Source organism: Mizuhopecten yessoensis, unplaced genomic scaffold (assembly GCF_002113885.1).
Source record: "Mizuhopecten yessoensis strain PY_sf001 unplaced genomic scaffold, ASM211388v2 scaffold6277, whole genome shotgun sequence".
In the NCBI taxonomy this organism is placed as follows: domain Eukaryota; kingdom Metazoa; phylum Mollusca; class Bivalvia; order Pectinida; family Pectinidae; genus Mizuhopecten; species Mizuhopecten yessoensis.
The window spans coordinates 367021-387216 of NW_018406469.1; the positions used below are offsets into that span (position 1 = coordinate 367021).

General features: G+C 40.4%; 1 protein-coding gene across 1 annotated transcript; it reads left to right on the top strand.

Moving 5' to 3' along the window:
- Positions 1-3287: 3287 nt before the first annotated feature.
- LOC110451888 lies at positions 3288-20196 on the top strand. Its single transcript, XM_021500116.1, has 5 exons — positions 3288-3464; positions 3623-3691; positions 7032-7337; positions 18962-19173; positions 19597-20196. Exons 1-5 carry the CDS (start codon positions 3443-3445, stop codon positions 20131-20133), a joined length of 1146 nt encoding a protein of 381 aa, XP_021355791.1. The 5' UTR covers positions 3288-3442; the 3' UTR covers positions 20134-20196.

Below are 20196 nucleotides of genomic sequence, written 5' to 3' on the forward strand. Positions count from 1 at the left end.
TTCTTTATAATACGTGTAGTTCTTTTGTAATATGTGTAGGTTTAGGTACTTTATACTTTGTGTAGTTTTAGTTACTTAATAATATGTGTAGTTTTAGTTACTTTATACTTTGTGCAGTCTTAGTTACTTTATAATATGTGTAGTCCCCCTTACTTTATAATATGTGGAGTTTTAGTTAGTTTTAGTTACTTTATTCTTTGTGCAGTCTTAGTTACTTTATAATATGTGCAGTTTTAGTTACTTTATACTTTGTGCAGTCTTAGTTACTTTATAATATGTGCAGTCTTCGCTTCCTTATAATATGTGTAGTTTTAGTTTCTTTATACTTTGTGCAGTCTTAGTTACTTTATAATATGTGCAGTCTTCGCTTCCTTATAATATGTGTAGTTTTAGTTAGTTTTAGTTACTTTATTCTTTGTGCAGTCTTAGTTACTTTATAATATGTGCAGTTTTAGTTACTTTATAATATGTGCAGTTTTAGTTACTTTATAATATGTGCAGTTTTAGTTACTTTATAATATGTGCAGTTTTAGTTTCTTTATAATATGTGTAGTTTTAGTTTCTTTATACTTTGTGCAGTCTTAGCTACCTTATAATTTGTTTAGTTTTAGTTACTTTATACTTTGTGCAGTCTTAGTTACTTTATAATATGTGCAGTTTTAGTTTCTTTATAATATGTGTAGTTTTAGTTTGTTTATAATATGTGTAGTTTTAGTTAGTTTTAGTTACTTTATCCTTTGTGTAGTTTTAGTTACTTTATGATATGTGTAGATTTAGTTACTTTATAATATGTGTAGTTTTAATTACTTTATAATATGTAGAGTTTTAGTTACTTTATAATATGTGCAGTCTTCGCTTCCTTATAATATGTGTAGTTTTAGTTTCTTTATACTTTGTGCAGTCTTAGTTACTTTATAATATGTGCAGTTTTAGTTACTTTATACTTTGTGCAATCTTAGCTACCTTATAATATGTGTAGTTTTAGTTTCTTTATACTTTGTGTAGTTTTAGTTAGTTTATAATATGTGGAGTTTTAGTTAGTTTTAGTTACTTTATTCTTTGTGCAGTCTTAGTTACTTTATAATATGTGTAGTTTTAATTACTTTATAATATGTAGAGTTTTAGTTACTTTATAATATGTGTAGTTTTAGTTAGTTTTAGTTACTTTATTCTTTGTGCAGTCTTAGTTACTTTATAATATGTGCAGTCTTCGCTTCCTTATAATATGTGTAGTTTTAGTTAGTTTTAGTTACTTTATTCTTTGTGCAGTCTTAGTTACTTTATAATATGTGCAGTTTTAGTTACTTTATACTTTGTGCAGTCTTAGCTACTTTATAATATGTGTAGTTTTAGTTAGTTTATAATATGTGGAGTTTTAGTTAGTTTTAGTTTCTTTATACTTTGTGCAGTCTTAGTTACTTTATAATATGTGCAGTTTTAGTTACTTTATAATACGTGCAGTTTTAGTTACTTTATAATATGTGAAGTTTTAGTTACTTTATAATATGTAGAGTTTTAGTTACTTTATAATATGTGGAGTCTTAGTTTCTTTATTATACACGTCTGAGTTTCTTTATAATACGTGTAGTTCTTTTGTAATATGTGTAGGTTTAGGTACTTTATACTTTGTGTAGTTTTAGTTACTTAATAATATGTGAAGTTTTAGTTACTTTATAATATATGTAGTTTTAGTTACTTTATAATATGTGTAGTTTTAGTTACTTAATAATATGTGTAGTTTTAGTTACTTTATAATATGTGTAGTTTTAGTTAGTTTTAGTTACTTTATACTTTGTGCAGTCTTAGTTACTTTATAATATGTGTAGTTTTAGTTACTTTATACTTTGTGTAGTTTTAGTTACTTTATACTTTGTGTAGTTTTAGTTACTTTATACTTTGTGCAGTCTTAGTTACTTTTTAATGCGTATAGCCTAAGTTATAATATGTGTCATCTTAGTTACTTAATGATATGTGTAGTTTTAGTTACTTTATTATACGTATTGTCTAAGCTACTTTATAATATGTGTCATCTTAGTTACTTAATGATATGTGTAGTTTTAGTTACTTTATACTTTGTGTAGTTTTAGTTACTTTATACTTTGTGTAGTTTTAGTTACTTTATAATATGTGCAGTTTTAGTTGTTTTATGATAAGTTTTGTCGGGATTGTTGTATAATAGTATGTGTTGTTTTAGTTGCTGTATATTCGTCAATGGGGTTACAGTATAATGTGTTGATATGCTGAAGCGTTCGCTCTTCGTCAGTTAGCGATTAAAGTATACTTCCTGTTAGTCCGGAACTGGTCATCCGGGCTTCCCCGAATTACTCAGTGCCAACCCAGTTTATTTTGTTAGTTTGTTGATGACCCTGGTGATATATAGCATGTCTAGCACATTCGCTCATTTACAAAGTTAGAAAAACATGTTCAGTAAGATTAGAATCTTTAACTTTCTACTGTACACTGTTTACAGGTACACATGTACAATTGTTCTCACTAGGAAGTTCAATTTTATTCACAGACATGCACTTATATAATAAAAATGACAGATCATTTCCCGGCATGCTTGTGATTCAGACTTACTAGTTCTGTTTTATAACAGAGTGGTAAGTGGTCGGCGTTACATATAAACCTGTCTATAAAAACACCACCGAAGGAGCTCAAATATTCATACAATTCGCTATGATATAGATAGAATAGGATATCAAAGCAATATAAATAAATACAGCTGTTCATTAACACGTACCGCTAGTAAACGAAACTGGGGACCAGACCCTAGTTACGTTTATAAACAGGCAGAACTTTAAGACAGGTTGAAGCTATTGATAGGCGGTAGATATAGACAATTGGTAAATACATAAATATACAGGTGATACATACATACATATAGACAGGTGGTAAATACATAAATAGACAGGTGATAGATAAAGACGGGTGGTAGATATGGACAGGTGGTAAATACATATATAGACAGTTGGTATATGTAGACATCTGGTATTTACAGACTAAGTGGTAGTTACATACGGCGGTATATGTAGACAGTTGATAGTTATAGCAAGATGGTAGATATAGACAAGTGGTAGTTATAGACGGACAGATGGTAGGTATAGACAGATGATTTTTAGAGTCTGGTTGTATATATAAACAGATGGTAGTTACAGAGGTAATTAAGGATTATTAGTTTTATTGACAGTTTTACCAAAATATGTGTTTAGGTTATTTTGTCACGTCCCTTCGTAGATTCCGTATCAACACACTGATATAAAAGGAAATATTACGTCCATGAGCCCTGTCGGTGTCGCGTCATTACATAGTCATATGAATGAGGCGGAATGATTCACCAGCTCACCACAACGTACATCCGCGATATACAAACAAAATCACGCTCTACATAGGTCCAGATATACATGTGTTAAACCAGTGTCCAAAGTGACCAGAGCGAGAGATGAGAGGTTCCCAGGGAAAACGTATGTATGGAAGGGAAATAGGAATAACAGTAGCCGTCTACACGCAGTCATTATTTAATGTAAATGTTAGACAAGGGAAGATTTCCACGAGATTGTATCATTAACACAAAGTACAATATGTAAATATGTTAATTCCTTTTTATCATTTCCGTTGACAGCTTTACGCTCAAGATCTGAAGGGAATCGCAAAAACAATAACCAGCGCAAACGTTCCTCGGATAGATCAGGTGAGTTATACGACATCCGCATGTTTCTGAACTGATTCCGAAACTATAAGAGTTATAACTTCTGTATGATATTGTGTGACGCAACAAAATTAAGACGAGAAATGGTAGAAATATACTAACATTGCATAACGTGGCACTGACTAAGTGTAACCTGATGCTGATGTTACAAAACATGACATTGACCACGGGAAACATGACAATGACCACGGGAAACTTGACATTTACCACGTACAAAAAAATAAATGACCTGACGTATTAAGACACTGACCAAGGATGACGTGACATTTACCACGTGTAAACAGATAAAGATATGATGTAATATGACACTGACCAAGGATGACGTGACATTTACCAAGTGTAAACAGATAAAGATATGATGTAACATGACACTGACTAGGTGAACTATGAAATTGACTACGTGTTATATGACACTGACCACGGATAATTTGACATTAACCACGTGTTATATGACATTGACCACGGATAATAAAACATTAACCACGTGCAATATGACATTGACCACGTGTAACGTAACACTGACCAAGGGAAACATTATATTGACCAAGGAGACATGATATTGACCACGTGTAAAAAGATAATGACATTACGTAACATGATACTGGTCACGGGTAACGTGACACTGACCAGGTGTACAATGACACGTGTACAATGACACTGACCATGTGTAATATGAGACTGATCACGTGTACGTGTAACATGATACTGACCAGGGGTTACATGAGACCGACCATTTGCGACATGGCACTTAATTACCACGTGGAACGTAACACTTATCATGTGTAACAAGACATTGACCTTGGCGAAACGCGAAATGGTGATCAGACGCGACGTATCCCTGACTTCACGAATAGTATAAAGTGATATTGTACAAAACGTGACATTATTCATACACAACGTGACCTTGAACTTGAATGCTAACATCGAACTTTCGTCTGGTGTTACACCATCTCTGTCACATTTATATCAACACTTTAAACAAATCACGTCGTCTTGAAAATAACGTCTGACGACGGATATGAATATCATGTGACCGAGTTCACCCTTCCACATCCCTGTGGAGAAAGTAGAACCCGGGTCTAAGCACTAGCTTATGGGAAGGTTCGTTACTATGACCTATACTCCACAAAACCATACTTGTAATAACGTGTTGATTGTGGTGTACCCTACACTTTAAGGATGTTTTTCCGGTTACTCCAGTTTCCTTCAACATAAGACCCCATGGGAGGTTCTTTCCATGATATAGTGGAAATAAATATAAATAAAACTTATTTCAAAATTGTTGTAAAGTACAGTCAGAATAGAATAAAATTCAGCAAGGAGCCACACACCACACTGTGTAGGACACCCGCCTTTTTGCGACGGGTTCGATCCCCGGCGGCGACGGGATATGGTCGTCTAAAGCACTTAACCTTTAGTAAAAGGCTGGAACGTTTCGTCTCTCTGACTGTTTGCAATATAAGAGTGTTATTTGGACGAAATTTCTCGATACTTTCTGACAGCTGACTTTATTGGATAAAAACATTGTGGCTTAGTAAGGTGTTTTCAGCGGTTTAGAGTCGAAACACCGGTCATTTTTACCCTGTACTTGTCAAAGGAATCGGATGTTTTCAAAAGTTCGCAAAACAACTTTTCAGGCACTGTTTGTCTTCAAAACAAACCTAGCGTTTATTACTTAAAGTTGTTGCTCACTCCACCTGCCTAGAGCGGAATATAAGATGGTCGAGTATTACGATTTCTGTAAACAAGAACAAAAGATTCGGACAAACGTGCACAAGATATTAGCAAAACCGTGAACCGTGAAATTAGCAAAACTGGCCATGAAATTAGCAAAACTGTCCATGACATATGAGCCACTGGAAAAACGGATCCATAACAAGTGCAACACTGCATACACACACATCTACAACCGTTCACCTGAGTATACTGGTCCTCCTAAAATGAAATGAATTGTGAAAAGGTGCATACCAGTGCCCGGTCACTGCCGATAAACTGACCACTGTGTATAACTTAAACAAAAAGCCACATATGAACAGTGTACCGTCATATTGAAAGTAAGTATACTATATCCAGTGTTCACAATGTGTATCAGAGGTTTCGTTTTATTCAGGAGTCGTCCTTTTTAAGAATACCAAAATAGAGAAAGTGTTGTGTAATGTAGACGTATGGCTTAATATGAAGGCTAATGTGATATATTTACATTTGCATGACATTGTCACTATATAGCCTCTTTGAAAGCTGTGTCGTTGATGGGACTTTAATCACCATGCATCACGAGACAAAATTCTTAGCGTATTAATACAACACTGACCGGAACTACAATATCCAATATAACTAAACATGACGGCTGCTGAAATATCGCTGGGCATTGTGAGATTTGACAATGTCATTGTAAATTTATGTGCAAAATATAAAATAAAATAAAAAACACTTTTATTACAACGAAAACAAGACCAAGGTCTGCAATATCGTACAAAATGCACATCGGTTGAAATCACCAATGCCGGCAATGGAAACAATTTTAACGCTCATGCAATTTATCAGAAATATCGTCTGTTACACTGCACTGATCAACAGGGGTTCGTTACAAATGTCTGAAATACACATATTCTATAGACCTACTGACACATATGTTACAGACCTACTGATATGAGTCACAGCACACATAAACATTTCAGACATTTTGTAACGAACCTGTGCTCCGTCGCAAGATCACTCACTTCAAACGCTATCAGTTTCACGCGTCTCGCATCCACGGTTCCTGATTTCTGACGACATGTCAAATAACGATGCTGTTATAGAATCTACCGACTGTTGTCAGGTTCCCATACAATCAACAAATGAATTCACGCCTGGATTCTTCACAAAATGAGCGAAGAGAAAAAGTTCGAATTAACTTCCAAAAATAACTCCTTCGTGGAGGGCAAGGTCGGATTTACGGTGTTCACTGTATTTGTCCATGCGCGAAATTTGTTCCGGGGAAAAATCAAAACAATTTCAAATCTAACTTTCAGCTCAGAGTTCTATTGATAAACTTAAATCACCCTATAGACATATCATACGCAATTGTATTGATACTGAATTGTGGAATAAAATTGAAGTGTTTGCTAGCGCGCATTATGTTGTTTGCTTACAAAGCTGTGTCATTCAAATAGATCATAAATACCATACAAAAGCAGTTCAATGCTTAAATACCCGCCAGTGTATGTCCCTTTGTCGTTCTGATCAGTTTGTGCCTCTCTCCATCAGTTCCGGTTTATACGTGTTTTATCCATTTTCACACGTCTATGTCAGTATTTCAATTATTCTTTTTCTTCAACAGAAAAGGAAGACCGAGACGACGATCAAGAAGAAACTGAATCAGATGACAAGGAAAAAAACGATGACCAGGATGGAACAAAACGTCCACGTAAAACACGTCGGCCATCATCCAGAACAACACCTTTTACCAAGTCCGCCACCACGCTTTCCTTCACCACAACCCCTAACAGTGCCAGTAACACCACCACCGCCACCACCACCACCTCCTCATCCCCAACAAACAGAAATCCTGGGCGTACTTCTACCCAAATAACCACACTGGCTATGTCAGTTACAACGACACCAATGCAACGATTACTGACGTCAAGTAAGTGACATGGGAAACATAATGTCGGTTAGGTCAGTGGAATACAGAGAAGAGACAAACGGTAAGTCGGTAAACGTCAGGTAAGTCACCTGATATACAAAGTGGAGACGCCAGGAAATTCGTGTTGCCTGTCCTGACGATATGTTGTGGTCTTGTTGCCTGTCAAGACGTTATGTTGTGGTCTTGTTGCCTGCCCTGACGTTATGTTGTGGTCTTGTTACCTGTTCTGACGTTATGTTGTGGTCTTGTTGCCTGCCCTGACGTTATGTTGTGGTCTTGTTGCCCGTCCTGACGTTATGTTGTGGTCTTGTTGCCCGTCCAGACGTTATGTTGTGGTCTTGTTGCTCGTCCTGACGTTATGTTGTGGTCTTGTTGCCTGTCCTGACGTTACGTTGTGGTCTTGTTGCCTGTTCTGACGTTACGTTGTGGTCTTGTGCTCGTCCTGACGTTATGTTGTGGTCTTGTTGCTCGTCCTGACGTTATGTTGTGGTCTTGTTGCACGTCCTGACGTTACGTTGTGGTCTTCTTGCCTGTTCTGACGTTATGTTGTGGTCTTGTTGCTCGTCCTGACGTTATGTTGAGGTCTTGTTGCCTGTTCTGACGTTATGTTGAGGTCTTGTTGCTCGTCCTGACGTTATGTTGTGGTCTTGTTGCTTGTCCTGACGTTATGTTGAGGTCTTGTTGCTCGTCCTGACGTTACGTTGTGATCTTGTTGCCTGTTCTGACGTTATGTTGTGGTCTTGTTGCTCGTCCTGACGTTATGTTGAGGTCTTGTTGCTTGTCCTGACGTTATGTTGTGGTCTTGTTGCTCGTCCTGACGTTCCGTTGTGGTCTTGTTGCCTGTCCTGACGTTATGTTGAGGTCTTGTTGCTCGTCCTGACGTTACGTTGTGGTCTTGTTGCCTGTTCTGACGTTATGTTGTGGTCTTGTTGCTCGTCCTGACGTTATGTTGAGGTCTTGTTGCCTGTTCTGACGTTATGTTGTGGTCTTGTTGCTCGTCCTGACGTTATGTTGTGGTCTTGTTGCCTGTCCTGACGTTATGTTGTGGTCTTGTTGCTCGTCCTGACGTTATGTTGTGGTCTTGTTGCCTGTCCTGACGTTATGTTGTGGTCTTGTTGCTCGTCCTGACGTTACGTTGTGGTCTTGTTGCCTGTTCTGACGTTATGTTGTGGTCTTGTTGCTCGTCCTGACGTTATGTTGTGGTCTTGTTGCCTGTCCTGACGTTATGTTGTGGTCTTGTTGCTCGTCCTGACGTTACGTTGTGGTCTTGTTGCCTGTTCTGACGTTATGTTGTGGTCTTGTTGCTCGTCCTGACGTTATGTTGTGGTCTTGTTGCCTGTCCTGACGTTATGTTGTGGTCTTGTTGCTCGTCCTGACGTTACGTTGTGGTCTTGTTGCCTGTTCTGACGTTATGTTGTGGTCTTGTTGCTCGTCCTGACGTTATGTTGTGGTCTTGTTGCCTGTCCTGACGTTATGTTGTGGTCTTGTTGCTCGTCCTGACGTTACGTTGTGGTCTTGTTGCCTGTTCTGACGTTATGTTGTGGTCTTGTTGCTCGTCCTGACGTTATGTTGTGGTCTTGTTGCCTGTCCTGACGTTATGTTGTGGTCTTGTTGCTCGTCCTGACGTTACGTTGTGGTCTTGTTGCCTGTTCTGACGTTATGTTGTGGTCTTGTTGCTCGTCCTGACGTTATGTTGTGGTCTTGTTGCCTGTCCTGACGTTATGTTGTGGTCTTGTTGCTCGTCCTGACGTTACGTTGTGGTCTTGTTGCCTGTTCTGACGTTATGTTGTGGTCTTGTTGCTCGTCCTGACGTTATGTTGTGGTCTTGTTGCCTGTCCTGACGTTATGTTGTGGTCTTGTTGCTCGTCCTGACGTTACGTTGTGGTCTTGTTGCCTGTTCTGACGTTACGTTGTGGTCTTGTTGCCTGTCCTGACGTTACGTTGTGGTCTTGTTGCCTGTTCTGACGTTACGTTGTGGTCTTGTTGCTTGTCCTGACGTTATGTTGAGGTCTTGTTGCTCGTCCTGACGTTACGTTGTGGTCTTGTTGCCTGTCCTGACGTTATGTTGTGGTCTTGTTGCCTGTCCTGACGTTATGTTGATGTCTTGTTGCTTGTCCTGACGTTATGTTGTAGCTATTTCTCGCTGTAATTGATATGCTGTTTAGTGGTACATGTATTTCACGGTTCCCGTCCACCTTTTTGGTACTAGGTCGCCTGTTTTGTTGAAGTGTCATAGCCAGTTTTGCTACTTTCTTGTGCAAGTCTTTGTCTTATCCTGTGCTTATCTTTCCCCATGCATAATGTCATAATAAGTTGTTCTTGATTTAAAATTTTGTCGTACACGTTTGTCAGAATCTTTTGTTCTTGTTTTCGCCTATCTTTTTCATACCAGACACAAATTAGACAACACTCGAACTCTGCTGTAGTAATTTACATGAAATATTTACTGGTTGTCTTGCTTGTTTTTGGTCACTGGTTGTGGTTGTTATCTCCTCAGTATCTATATTTGTTTATTTCTGTACCTGTTCTGTTGTATTATTGTTGCTAGATGATACCATTCTTTATGCTGGAATGTTATTGGGTTTATTCATCAGCTTTGTCGTACTGTCTTGCACATTTTGTTTCCTGTTCTTTTTATCGACCGTGATTCTCTATTGTCTTTGCCATTATGTCTCTTTGTCCATTTGTGCAGTCATTTTTCTTGCTTTTCTGTAGCTTACTGTTTCTTTTTCTGTATTTTTTGTTGCCTTTTGGTCCCGTCTGTGACACACTACTAGCCCTTCATTGCCTTTTTCTGCAACCTTTCCTCTGTACAGCCTTTATGTGACAGTGTCTAGTCCATACACACAACGCTTCGACACACTGTCTAGTCCATACACGCCACGCTTTGACAATCTGTCTAGCTTATTTGATGTCACGGCTTTATACCCTCTCTCTAGCTCTTTCTATAGTATATTTCTTTGACAGATCACAAGTCCATATGTAATGGGTTTGATTCTCTCTAGCTTGTTGCCACAGCTTAAGACTTCTCTCTCTAACTTGTTTTTATGCCACAGCTTTAGACCCCTCTCTCTAGCTTGGTTTTCTGCCATAGCTTTATACCCCTCTCTCTAGCTTGTTTTAATTCCACATATTTAGACCCCTCTCTCTAGCTTGTTTTTATGCCACAGCTTTAGTCCCCTCTCTCTAGCTTGTTTTTATGCCACAACTTTAAACTTCTCTCTCTAATTTGTTTTTATGCCACAGCTTTAGACCCCTCCTCTCTCTAGCTTGCTGTCACAGCTTTAGATCCCTCTCTCTAGCTTGCTGTCATAGCTTTAGACCCCTCTCTCTAGCTTGTTTTAATTCCACATATTTAGACCCCTCTCTCTAGCTTGTTTTTATGCCACAGCTTTAGACCCCTCTCTCTAGCTTGTTTTTTATGCCACGACTTTGTACTTCTCTCTCTAATTTGTTTTTATGCCACAGCTTTAGACCCCTCCTCTCTCTAGCTTGCTGTCACAGCTTTAGATCCCTCTCTCTAGCTTGCTGTCATAGCTTTAGACCCCTCTCTCTAGCTTGTTTTAATTCCACATATTTAGACCCCTCTCTCTAGCTTGTTTTTATGCCACAGCTTTAGACCCCTCTCTCTAGCTTGTTTTTTATGCCACGACTTTGTACTTCTCTCTCTAATTTGTTTTTATGCCACAGCTTTAGACCCCTCCTCTCTCTAGCTTGCTGTCACAGCTTTAGATCCCTCTCTCTAGCTTGCTGTCATAGCTTTAGACCCCTCTCTCTAGCTTCTTGTTATGCCACAGCTTTAGACCCCCTCCCTCTAGCTTGGTTTTCTGCCACAGCTTTAGACCCCTCTCTCTAGCTTGTTTTTATGCCACAGCTTTAGACTTCTCTCTCTAGCTTCTTTTTATGCAACGACTTTGTACTTCTCTCTCTCTTAGTTGTTTTTATGCCACAGCTTTAGACCCCTCTCTCTAGCTTGTTTTATTCCACATAATTAGACCCCCCTGTCTAGCTTGGTTTTATGCCACAGCTTTAGACCCCTCTCTCTAGCTTGTTTTTATGCCACAGCTTTAGACCCCTCTCTCTAGCTTGGTTTTATGCCACAGCTTTAGACCCCTCTCTCTAGCTTGGTTTTATGCCACAGCTTTAGACCCCTCTCTCTAGCTTGGTTTTATGCCACAGCTTTAGACCCCTCTCTCTAGCTTGGTTTTATGCCACAGCTTTAGACCCCTCTCTCTAGCTTGGTTTTATGCCACAGCTTTAGACCCCTCTCTCTAGCTTGGTTTTATGCCACAGCTTTAGACCCCTCTCTCTAGCTTGGTTTTATGCCACAGCTTTAGACCCCTCTCTCTAGCTTGGTTTTATGCCACAGCTTTAGACCCCTCTCTCTAGCTTGGTTTTATGCCACAGCTTTAGACCCCTCTCTCTAGCTTGGTTTTATGCCACAGCTTTAGACCCCTCTCTCTAGCTTGGTTTTATGCCACAGCTTTAGACCCCTCTCTCTAGCTTGGTTTTATGCCACAGCTTTAGACCCCTCTCTCTAGCTTGGTTTTATGCCACAGCTTTAGACCCCTCTCTCTAGCTTGGTTTTATGCCACAGCTTTAGACCCCTCTCTCTAGCTTGGTTTTATGCCACAGCTTTAGACCCCTCTCTCTAGCTTGGTTTTATGCCACAGCTTTAGACCCCTCTCTCTAGCTTGGTTTTATGCCACAGCTTTAGACCCCTCTCTCTAGCTTGGTTTTATGCCACAGCTTTAGACCCCTCTCTCTAGCTTGGTTTTATGCCACAGCTTTAGACCCCTCTCTCTAGCTTGGTTTTATGCCACAGCTTTAGACCCCTCTCTCTAGCTTGGTTTTATGCCACAGCTTTAGACCCCTCTCTCTAGCTTGGTTTTATGCCACAGCTTTAGACCCCTCTCTCTAGCTTGGTTTTATGCCACAGCTTTAGACCCCTCTCTCTAGCTTGGTTTTATGCCACAGCTTTAGACCCCTCTCTCTAGCTTGGTTTTATGCCACAGCTTTAGACCCCTCTCTCTAGCTTGGTTTTATGCCACAGCTTTAGACCCCTCTCTCTAGCTTGGTTTTATGCCACAGCTTTAGACCCCTCTCTCTAGCTTGGTTTTATGCCACAGCTTTAGACCCCTCTCTCTAGCTTGGTTTTATGCCACAGCTTTAGACCCCTCTCTCTAGCTTGGTTTTATGCCACAGCTTTAGACCCCTCTCTCTAGCTTGGTTTTATGCCACAGCTTTAGACCCCTCTCTCTAGCTTGGTTTTATGCCACAGCTTTAGACCCCTCTCTCTAGCTTGGTTTTATGCCACAGCTTTAGACCCCTCTCTCTAGCTTGGTTTTATGCCACAGCTTTAGACCCCTCTCTCTAGCTTGGTTTTATGCCACAGCTTTAGACCCCTCTCTCTAGCTTGGTTTTATGCCACAGCTTTAGACCCCTCTCTCTAGCTTGGTTTTATGCCACAGCTTTAGACCCCTCTCTCTAGCTTGGTTTTATGCCACAGCTTTAGACCCCTCTCTCTAGCTTGGTTTTATGCCACAGCTTTAGACCCCTCTCTCTAGCTTGGTTTTATGCCACAGCTTTAGACCCCTCTCTCTAGCTTGGTTTTATGCCACAGCTTTAGACCCCTCTCTCTAGCTTGGTTTTATGCCACAGCTTTAGACCCCTCTCTCTAGCTTGGTTTTATGCCACAGCTTTAGACCCCTCTCTCTAGCTTGGTTTTATGCCACAGCTTTAGACCCCTCTCTCTAGCTTGGTTTTATGCCACAGCTTTAGACCCCTCTCTCTAGCTTGGTTTTATGCCACAGCTTTAGACCCCTCTCTCTAGCTTGGTTTTATGCCACAGCTTTAGACCCCTCTCTCTAGCTTGGTTTTATGCCACAGCTTTAGACCCCTCTCTCTAGCTTGGTTTTATGCCACAGCTTTAGACCCCTCTCTCTAGCTTGGTTTTATGCCACAGCTTTAGACCCCTCTCTCTAGCTTGGTTTTATGCCACAGCTTTAGACCCCTCTCTCTAGCTTGGTTTTATGCCACAGCTTTAGACCCCTCTCTCTAGCTTGGTTTTATGCCACAGCTTTAGACCCCTCTCTCTAGCTTGGTTTTATGCCACAGCTTTAGACCCCTCTCTCTAGCTTGGTTTTATGCCACAGCTTTAGACCCCTCTCTCTAGCTTGGTTTTATGCCACAGCTTTAGACCCCTCTCTCTAGCTTGGTTTTATGCCACAGCTTTAGACCCCTCTCTCTAGCTTGGTTTTATGCCACAGCTTTAGACCCCTCTCTCTAGCTTGGTTTTATGCCACAGCTTTAGACCCCTCTCTCTAGCTTGGTTTTATGCCACAGCTTTAGACCCCTCTCTCTAGCTTGGTTTTATGCCACAGCTTTAGACCCCTCTCTCTAGCTTGGTTTTATGCCACAGCTTTAGACCCCTCTCTCTAGCTTGGTTTTATGCCACAGCTTTAGACCCCTCTCTCTAGCTTGGTTTTATGCCACAGCTTTAGACCCCTCTCTCTAGCTTGGTTTTATGCCACAGCTTTAGACCCCTCTCTCTAGCTTGGTTTTATGCCACAGCTTTAGACCCCTCTCTCTAGCTTGGTTTTATGCCACAGCTTTAGACCCCTCTCTCTAGCTTGGTTTTATGCCACAGCTTTAGACCCCTCTCTCTAGCTTGGTTTTATGCCACAGCTTTAGACCCCTCTCTCTAGCTTGGTTTTATGCCACAGCTTTAGACCCCTCTCTCTAGCTTGGTTTTATGCCACAGCTTTAGACCCCTCTCTCTAGCTTGGTTTTATGCCACAGCTTTAGACCCCTCTCTCTAGCTTGGTTTTATGCCACAGCTTTAGACCCCTCTCTCTAGCTTGGTTTTATGCCACAGCTTTAGACCCCTCTCTCTAGCTTGGTTTTATGCCACAGCTTTAGACCCCTCTCTCTAGCTTGGTTTTATGCCACAGCTTTAGACCCCTCTCTCTAGCTTGGTTTTATGCCACAGCTTTAGACCCCTCTCTCTAGCTTGGTTTTATGCCACAGCTTTAGACCCCTCTCTCTAGCTTGGTTTTATGCCACAGCTTTAGACCCCTCTCTCTAGCTTGGTTTTATGCCACAGCTTTAGACCCCTCTCTCTAGCTTGGTTTTATGCCACAGCTTTAGACCCCTCTCTCTAGCTTGGTTTTATGCCACAGCTTTAGACCCCTCTCTCTAGCTTGGTTTTATGCCACAGCTTTAGACCCCTCTCTCTAGCTTGGTTTTATGCCACAGCTTTAGACCCCTCTCTCTAGCTTGGTTTTATGCCACAGCTTTAGACCCCTCTCTCTAGCTTGGTTTTATGCCACAGCTTTAGACCCCTCTCTCTAGCTTGGTTTTATGCCACAGCTTTAGACCCCTCTCTCTAGCTTGGTTTTATGCCACAGCTTTAGACCCCTCTCTCTAGCTTGGTTTTATGCCACAGCTTTAGACCCCTCTCTCTAGCTTGGTTTTATGCCACAGCTTTAGACCCCTCTCTCTAGCTTGGTTTTATGCCACAGCTTTAGACCCCTCTCTCTAGCTTGGTTTTATGCCACAGCTTTAGACCCCTCTCTCTAGCTTGGTTTTATGCCACAGCTTTAGACCCCTCTCTCTAGCTTGGTTTTATGCCACAGCTTTAGACCCCTCTCTCTAGCTTGGTTTTATGCCACAGCTTTAGACCCCTCTCTCTAGCTTGGTTTTATGCCACAGCTTTAGACCCCTCTCTCTAGCTTGGTTTTATGCCACAGCTTTAGACCCCTCTCTCTAGCTTGGTTTTATGCCACAGCTTTAGACCCCTCTCTCTAGCTTGGTTTTATGCCACAGCTTTAGACCCCTCTCTCTAGCTTGGTTTTATGCCACAGCTTTAGACCCCTCTCTCTAGCTTGGTTTTATGCCACAGCTTTAGACCCCTCTCTCTAGCTTGGTTTTATGCCACAGCTTTAGACCCCTCTCTCTAGCTTGGTTTTATGCCACAGCTTTAGACCCCTCTCTCTAGCTTGGTTTTATGCCACAGCTTTAGACCCCTCTCTCTAGCTTGGTTTTATGCCACAGCTTTAGACCCCTCTCTCTAGCTTGGTTTTATGCCACAGCTTTAGACCCCTCTCTCTAGCTTGGTTTTATGCCACAGCTTTAGACCCCTCTCTCTAGCTTGGTTTTATGCCACAGCTTTAGACCCCTCTCTCTAGCTTGGTTTTTATATGCCACAGCTTTAGACCCCTCTCTCTAGCTTTATTTATGCCACGGCTTTAGACCCCTCTCTCTCGCTTCCTTTTATGCCACAGCTTTAGACCCCTCTCTCTAGCTTGGTTTTATGCCACAGCTTTAGACCCCTCTCTTTAGCTTGGTTTTTATATGCCACAGCTTTAGACCCCTCTCTCTAGCTTGGTTTTATGCCACAGCTTTAGAACCCTCTGTCTATCTTGGTTTTATGCCACAGCTTTAGACCCTTCTATCTAGTTTTTTATGCCACAGCTTTAGACCCCTCTCTCTCTCTAGCTTCTTTTTATATGACATTTATTTGACAGATTATGAAGTGTATATACCATGCCTTTGACACTGGTTTGAGCTTTTATACCATATGTCTTTAACACACTATCAAGTCATTGTGGTCTCTTCTCACTGCCCAATATGGTTGCTGTTTTGCCATCATTTTAGTGCTCAGTTTTGTGGCAATGTACACTGGACATGACCTGCCGCAGTCTCCTCGGCTGATAGAGTGTTGTAGCACTGTCAGTCTGTTGTTGTTCCCTGTCATATACTTTAAAGCTCAAAAGGATGTAAATCGATTTTCGTGGGAAGACCTAAATCAGAAATTAAGAGCTATTGTATAGCCGAGATCACACAGTCTAGAGATACGTATACAGCTCACCAAACAACACACCTTGTCTGTAGTGGTTACACTGAGTCACGAAACCCTATTACCAGTGATACAATGTCGGAAGACAATACAGGTAATTTTGCAGGTAAGTCTTCTATAAAGTACCTTTAAATTTTGATACGGGAGAATAATGAAAATATTTATGTTTCTGCGCGTATACAAACGGTGACATCCGCGTTCGTGTGTTAGTGGTTACCATCTGTCCTAGACTGAAGTGTTTCATTTCTATAATTTCAAATTCATAGAATAGAATGGTTTAATGAATGACATTTCTTATTTTCACTTTATTTTATATGTTCTGCTCTGAATGGTGCTTTTTTTTTGTTTAGTCTTTTGCTTTTTTTAAATTTATTTAATGGCAAACAAAACGTCAGCTCATTAAAGGTGACCATTTGGTACATGTCTGAACACGTGTACATGTCTGAGAATTTAGTATTCTAGGTGTAGGCCACAGGGGCATATCACATGCTTTGGACATCACATTATGTATAAAGTACTACTTTACATAGACAATGACGCCTATTTACGTGCGACACGTCCCTGTGATGTAGGCCCTAATTATCAACTTCATGTTTAAGAAATGGCGATATTACTTCATAACACAATGGATACAATATTGAGGAACTCGCGCGCCAAATTGACTAGTGAGAGCTAATGGCACAGGGAGATGACGGGAGCTGATTGTCCGGTGTTAAGTTACAGCTCACCTACATAGACACTGTCATATATCGATCATACCTGCATTTCTTTAATAACGATGGAAATAATATGCGACTAAAATTCCTGTGATCACTGTACATGTATTAGTGGAGACTGGCATCATTGGCGTCATTTAGGGCGAAACACGGAGCAGGTTTCCAGCTCTTAATTGGTATGTGATTTTTCCCGTAGTCTCCTCTCTCGATATACCACAAGGTTCATCATGAATAAACCCTGCATGGAACATTCTCATGTCTTAATAAGCTAACACTGCTGACAATAGATTGGTCAATGCAAAATCGGCAACGATCTTATCTTACCTAGTAACATTGTCAGCTGCCACTGAAACGTCAACGATCTTATCTTACCTAGTTATATTGTCAGCTGACACTGAACCGTCAACGATCTTATCTTTCCTTGTTATATTGTCAGCTGACACTGAACTGTCAACGATCTTATCTTACCTAGTAACATTGTCAGCTGACACTGACCCGTCAACGATCTTATCTTACCTAGTAACATTGTCAGCTGACACTGAACCCTCAACAATCTTATCTTACCTAGTAACATTGTCAGCTGACACTGAACCGTCAACGATCTTATCTTACCTAGTTATATTGTCAGCTGACACTGAACTGTCAACGATCTTATCTTTCCTTGTTATATTGTCAGCTGACACTGAACTGTCAACGATCTTATCTTACCTTGTTATATTGTCAGCTGACACTGAACCGTAAATGATCTTATCTTACCTAGTTACATTGCCAGTTAACACAGAGCCGTCAACAATCTGATCTTACCTAGTAACATTGTCAGCTGACACTGAACCGTAAATGATCTTATATTACCTAGTTACATTGCCAGTTAACATAGAGCCGTAAACAATCTGATCTTACCTAGTAACATTGTCAGCTGACACTGAACCGTAAATGATCTTATCTTACCTAGTTACATTGCCAGTTAACACAGAGCCGTCAACGATCTAATCTTACCGAGTTACATTGTCAGCTGACACTGAACCGTAAATGATCTTATATTACCTAGTTACATTGCCAGTTAACACAGAGCCGTAAACAATTTGATCTTACCTAGTAACATTGTCAGCTGACACTGAACCGTCAACGATCTTATCTTACCTCGTTATATTGTCAGCTGACACTGAACCGTCAACGATTTTATTTTACCTCGTTATATTGTCAGCTGACACTGAACCGTCAATGATCTAAAGTTACATTTTCATTTACTAGGTAAAAACAGTGGCAATGTAGTATATGGTCACATCGAATCATTAGCTCACCTTGCACGATTTCAATATTTAGATCTTTCTACATCATCGTCTGTCGTCCGCCCGTTACAAATTCACGTTTCAATATCTTCTCTTGAATTACCAATATGATTCTAACTCATCGTTTCTCCGATTGCCCTGACCATGTGCATGTTGTCATTGGCAGTGATAGTCTCTGACTGACTGATGCATTTTCGACTTCTTCTGAAGTTTCATCAGGCCGATATCAACAAAGGTGGTACAATTGTCTAAACACGACATTATTGGTCGAGTTCAAAATTCAACAGTGTTACCTGACGTCCGTATGACACTGCAGCAAAGAGCCATAAACATCGCTCGTAAGGACTTATCGTGGATTCTCCTTCACTCAACAATGTTTAGGTTTTTTATAATGTGGACCTTTCATCCTGCAGATATGAGGCCATTGTTGGGCCTATTGGGTCAACAGCACATACTTTGTGATACTGATTAATTCGTTCCCATATTTGTGATAGACTCTGTACATCCATTAATTTCTTAATTTTTTTATCCATTTTTTCCCCCACCAGATGTCTTGGTTTCATAATGATTTAGAAATAACATTGCAGCCGATGTGGGTGACATAACACTGTAGCCTGTAGGCCATTTCGTACACGTATTCACCGGAGTTGCCATAATACAAACATTCTTAGCTAATATGCACACTTACATCTTTTATTTTAGTTAGGTATATCGTACATATTTCCAATCTGTGCTGAAGGCGAATGCTTTACTTTGCAGCTCCGACATTTGCCCCACACCCGGAAAATTCCTCTTCCAACAAAGTTACAATCACAGTTCTGGCTGTTATGGCGGGCCTTGTGTTTTTCATCGTGATCCTCCTCGCGCTCTGTCTGGCCTGGCGCAAGTGGTGTAAATCCCGACCCCCCACAGATGTGACCCCGAGGGACAAGTCTACCTACCATATGTACTCAGAGATAGACCACACTACGGTAATATATCAGTTGGTTTCATTTTCAAAACAAATATGAAGACATTGTTTTCTTTGAATTCCTTACGTATAATTTTGATTCGAGGGCCTTTTAAATCACGGACAAAGAGTTATAATTTTTAAAAATTTCAATAAAAACCAGTAAAATCACAGCATGATTAAATTGAACGTTTTATGCAAACCGTTAACCGAGATGTCAATCATGATGTACATTAGAAGAACCCATTTTATGTTATTTTTTTTGAAGATAAGATAAGGCCATACTTTTGCGTTTTGTAAGTTGATTTAATACAATAACACAATCCCTACCCAACTGTCGCGCCATGGAAATATCTTAAATGGAATTTACCGCAAATAGCGTCATTTTTATTCAAACGTAGATTCTTCTGATCTATATCAATAATACATTCCTCTACTTCTCTAGATAATCCTGGATGAAGATACCCGAGGAGCGTCCAATCAACGTGTTACAGCCGCAAACGACAGAGCTGTTCCGAGTGCACCTCTCTACGAAGACATACCCGACACTCTGGTAAATGAGAATGCATACGACATACTTCACCAAAAGGAACAAGTGAAATCCAAAGACACCTACTCCGTTTTAGATCCAAGATTAGTTGATTTTAACGATTCACGTTTAAATACATATGACGTCACATCCGACATAATCGGACAGTCAGTCAGTTCGGAAAAAACTTCCGGTACATTTGTGCCAGATCTGCAAATTGTGTCAGAGGCAACGGTTCCACAAGTTGGACAAACATCAGGACACACTTCTGACAACATTAATTTCACCACGAACAATTCTGTTCACACCGACCCCACTGACCACTGTGGTCAGTACTTTGCACTGGAAAAAGTTCCCGACGTTACAGAGTCCCAAAATAATGCAGTCCAGGAACATCCTATAGACTCGGGGTCGGATAACTACTTCAAACTAGAACCATTGACAATGACTTGAACTGTATCACTGCACTAGGCGGCACATCGAAGAAATCGAGGGTTATGGAGGGGGGGGGGGGGG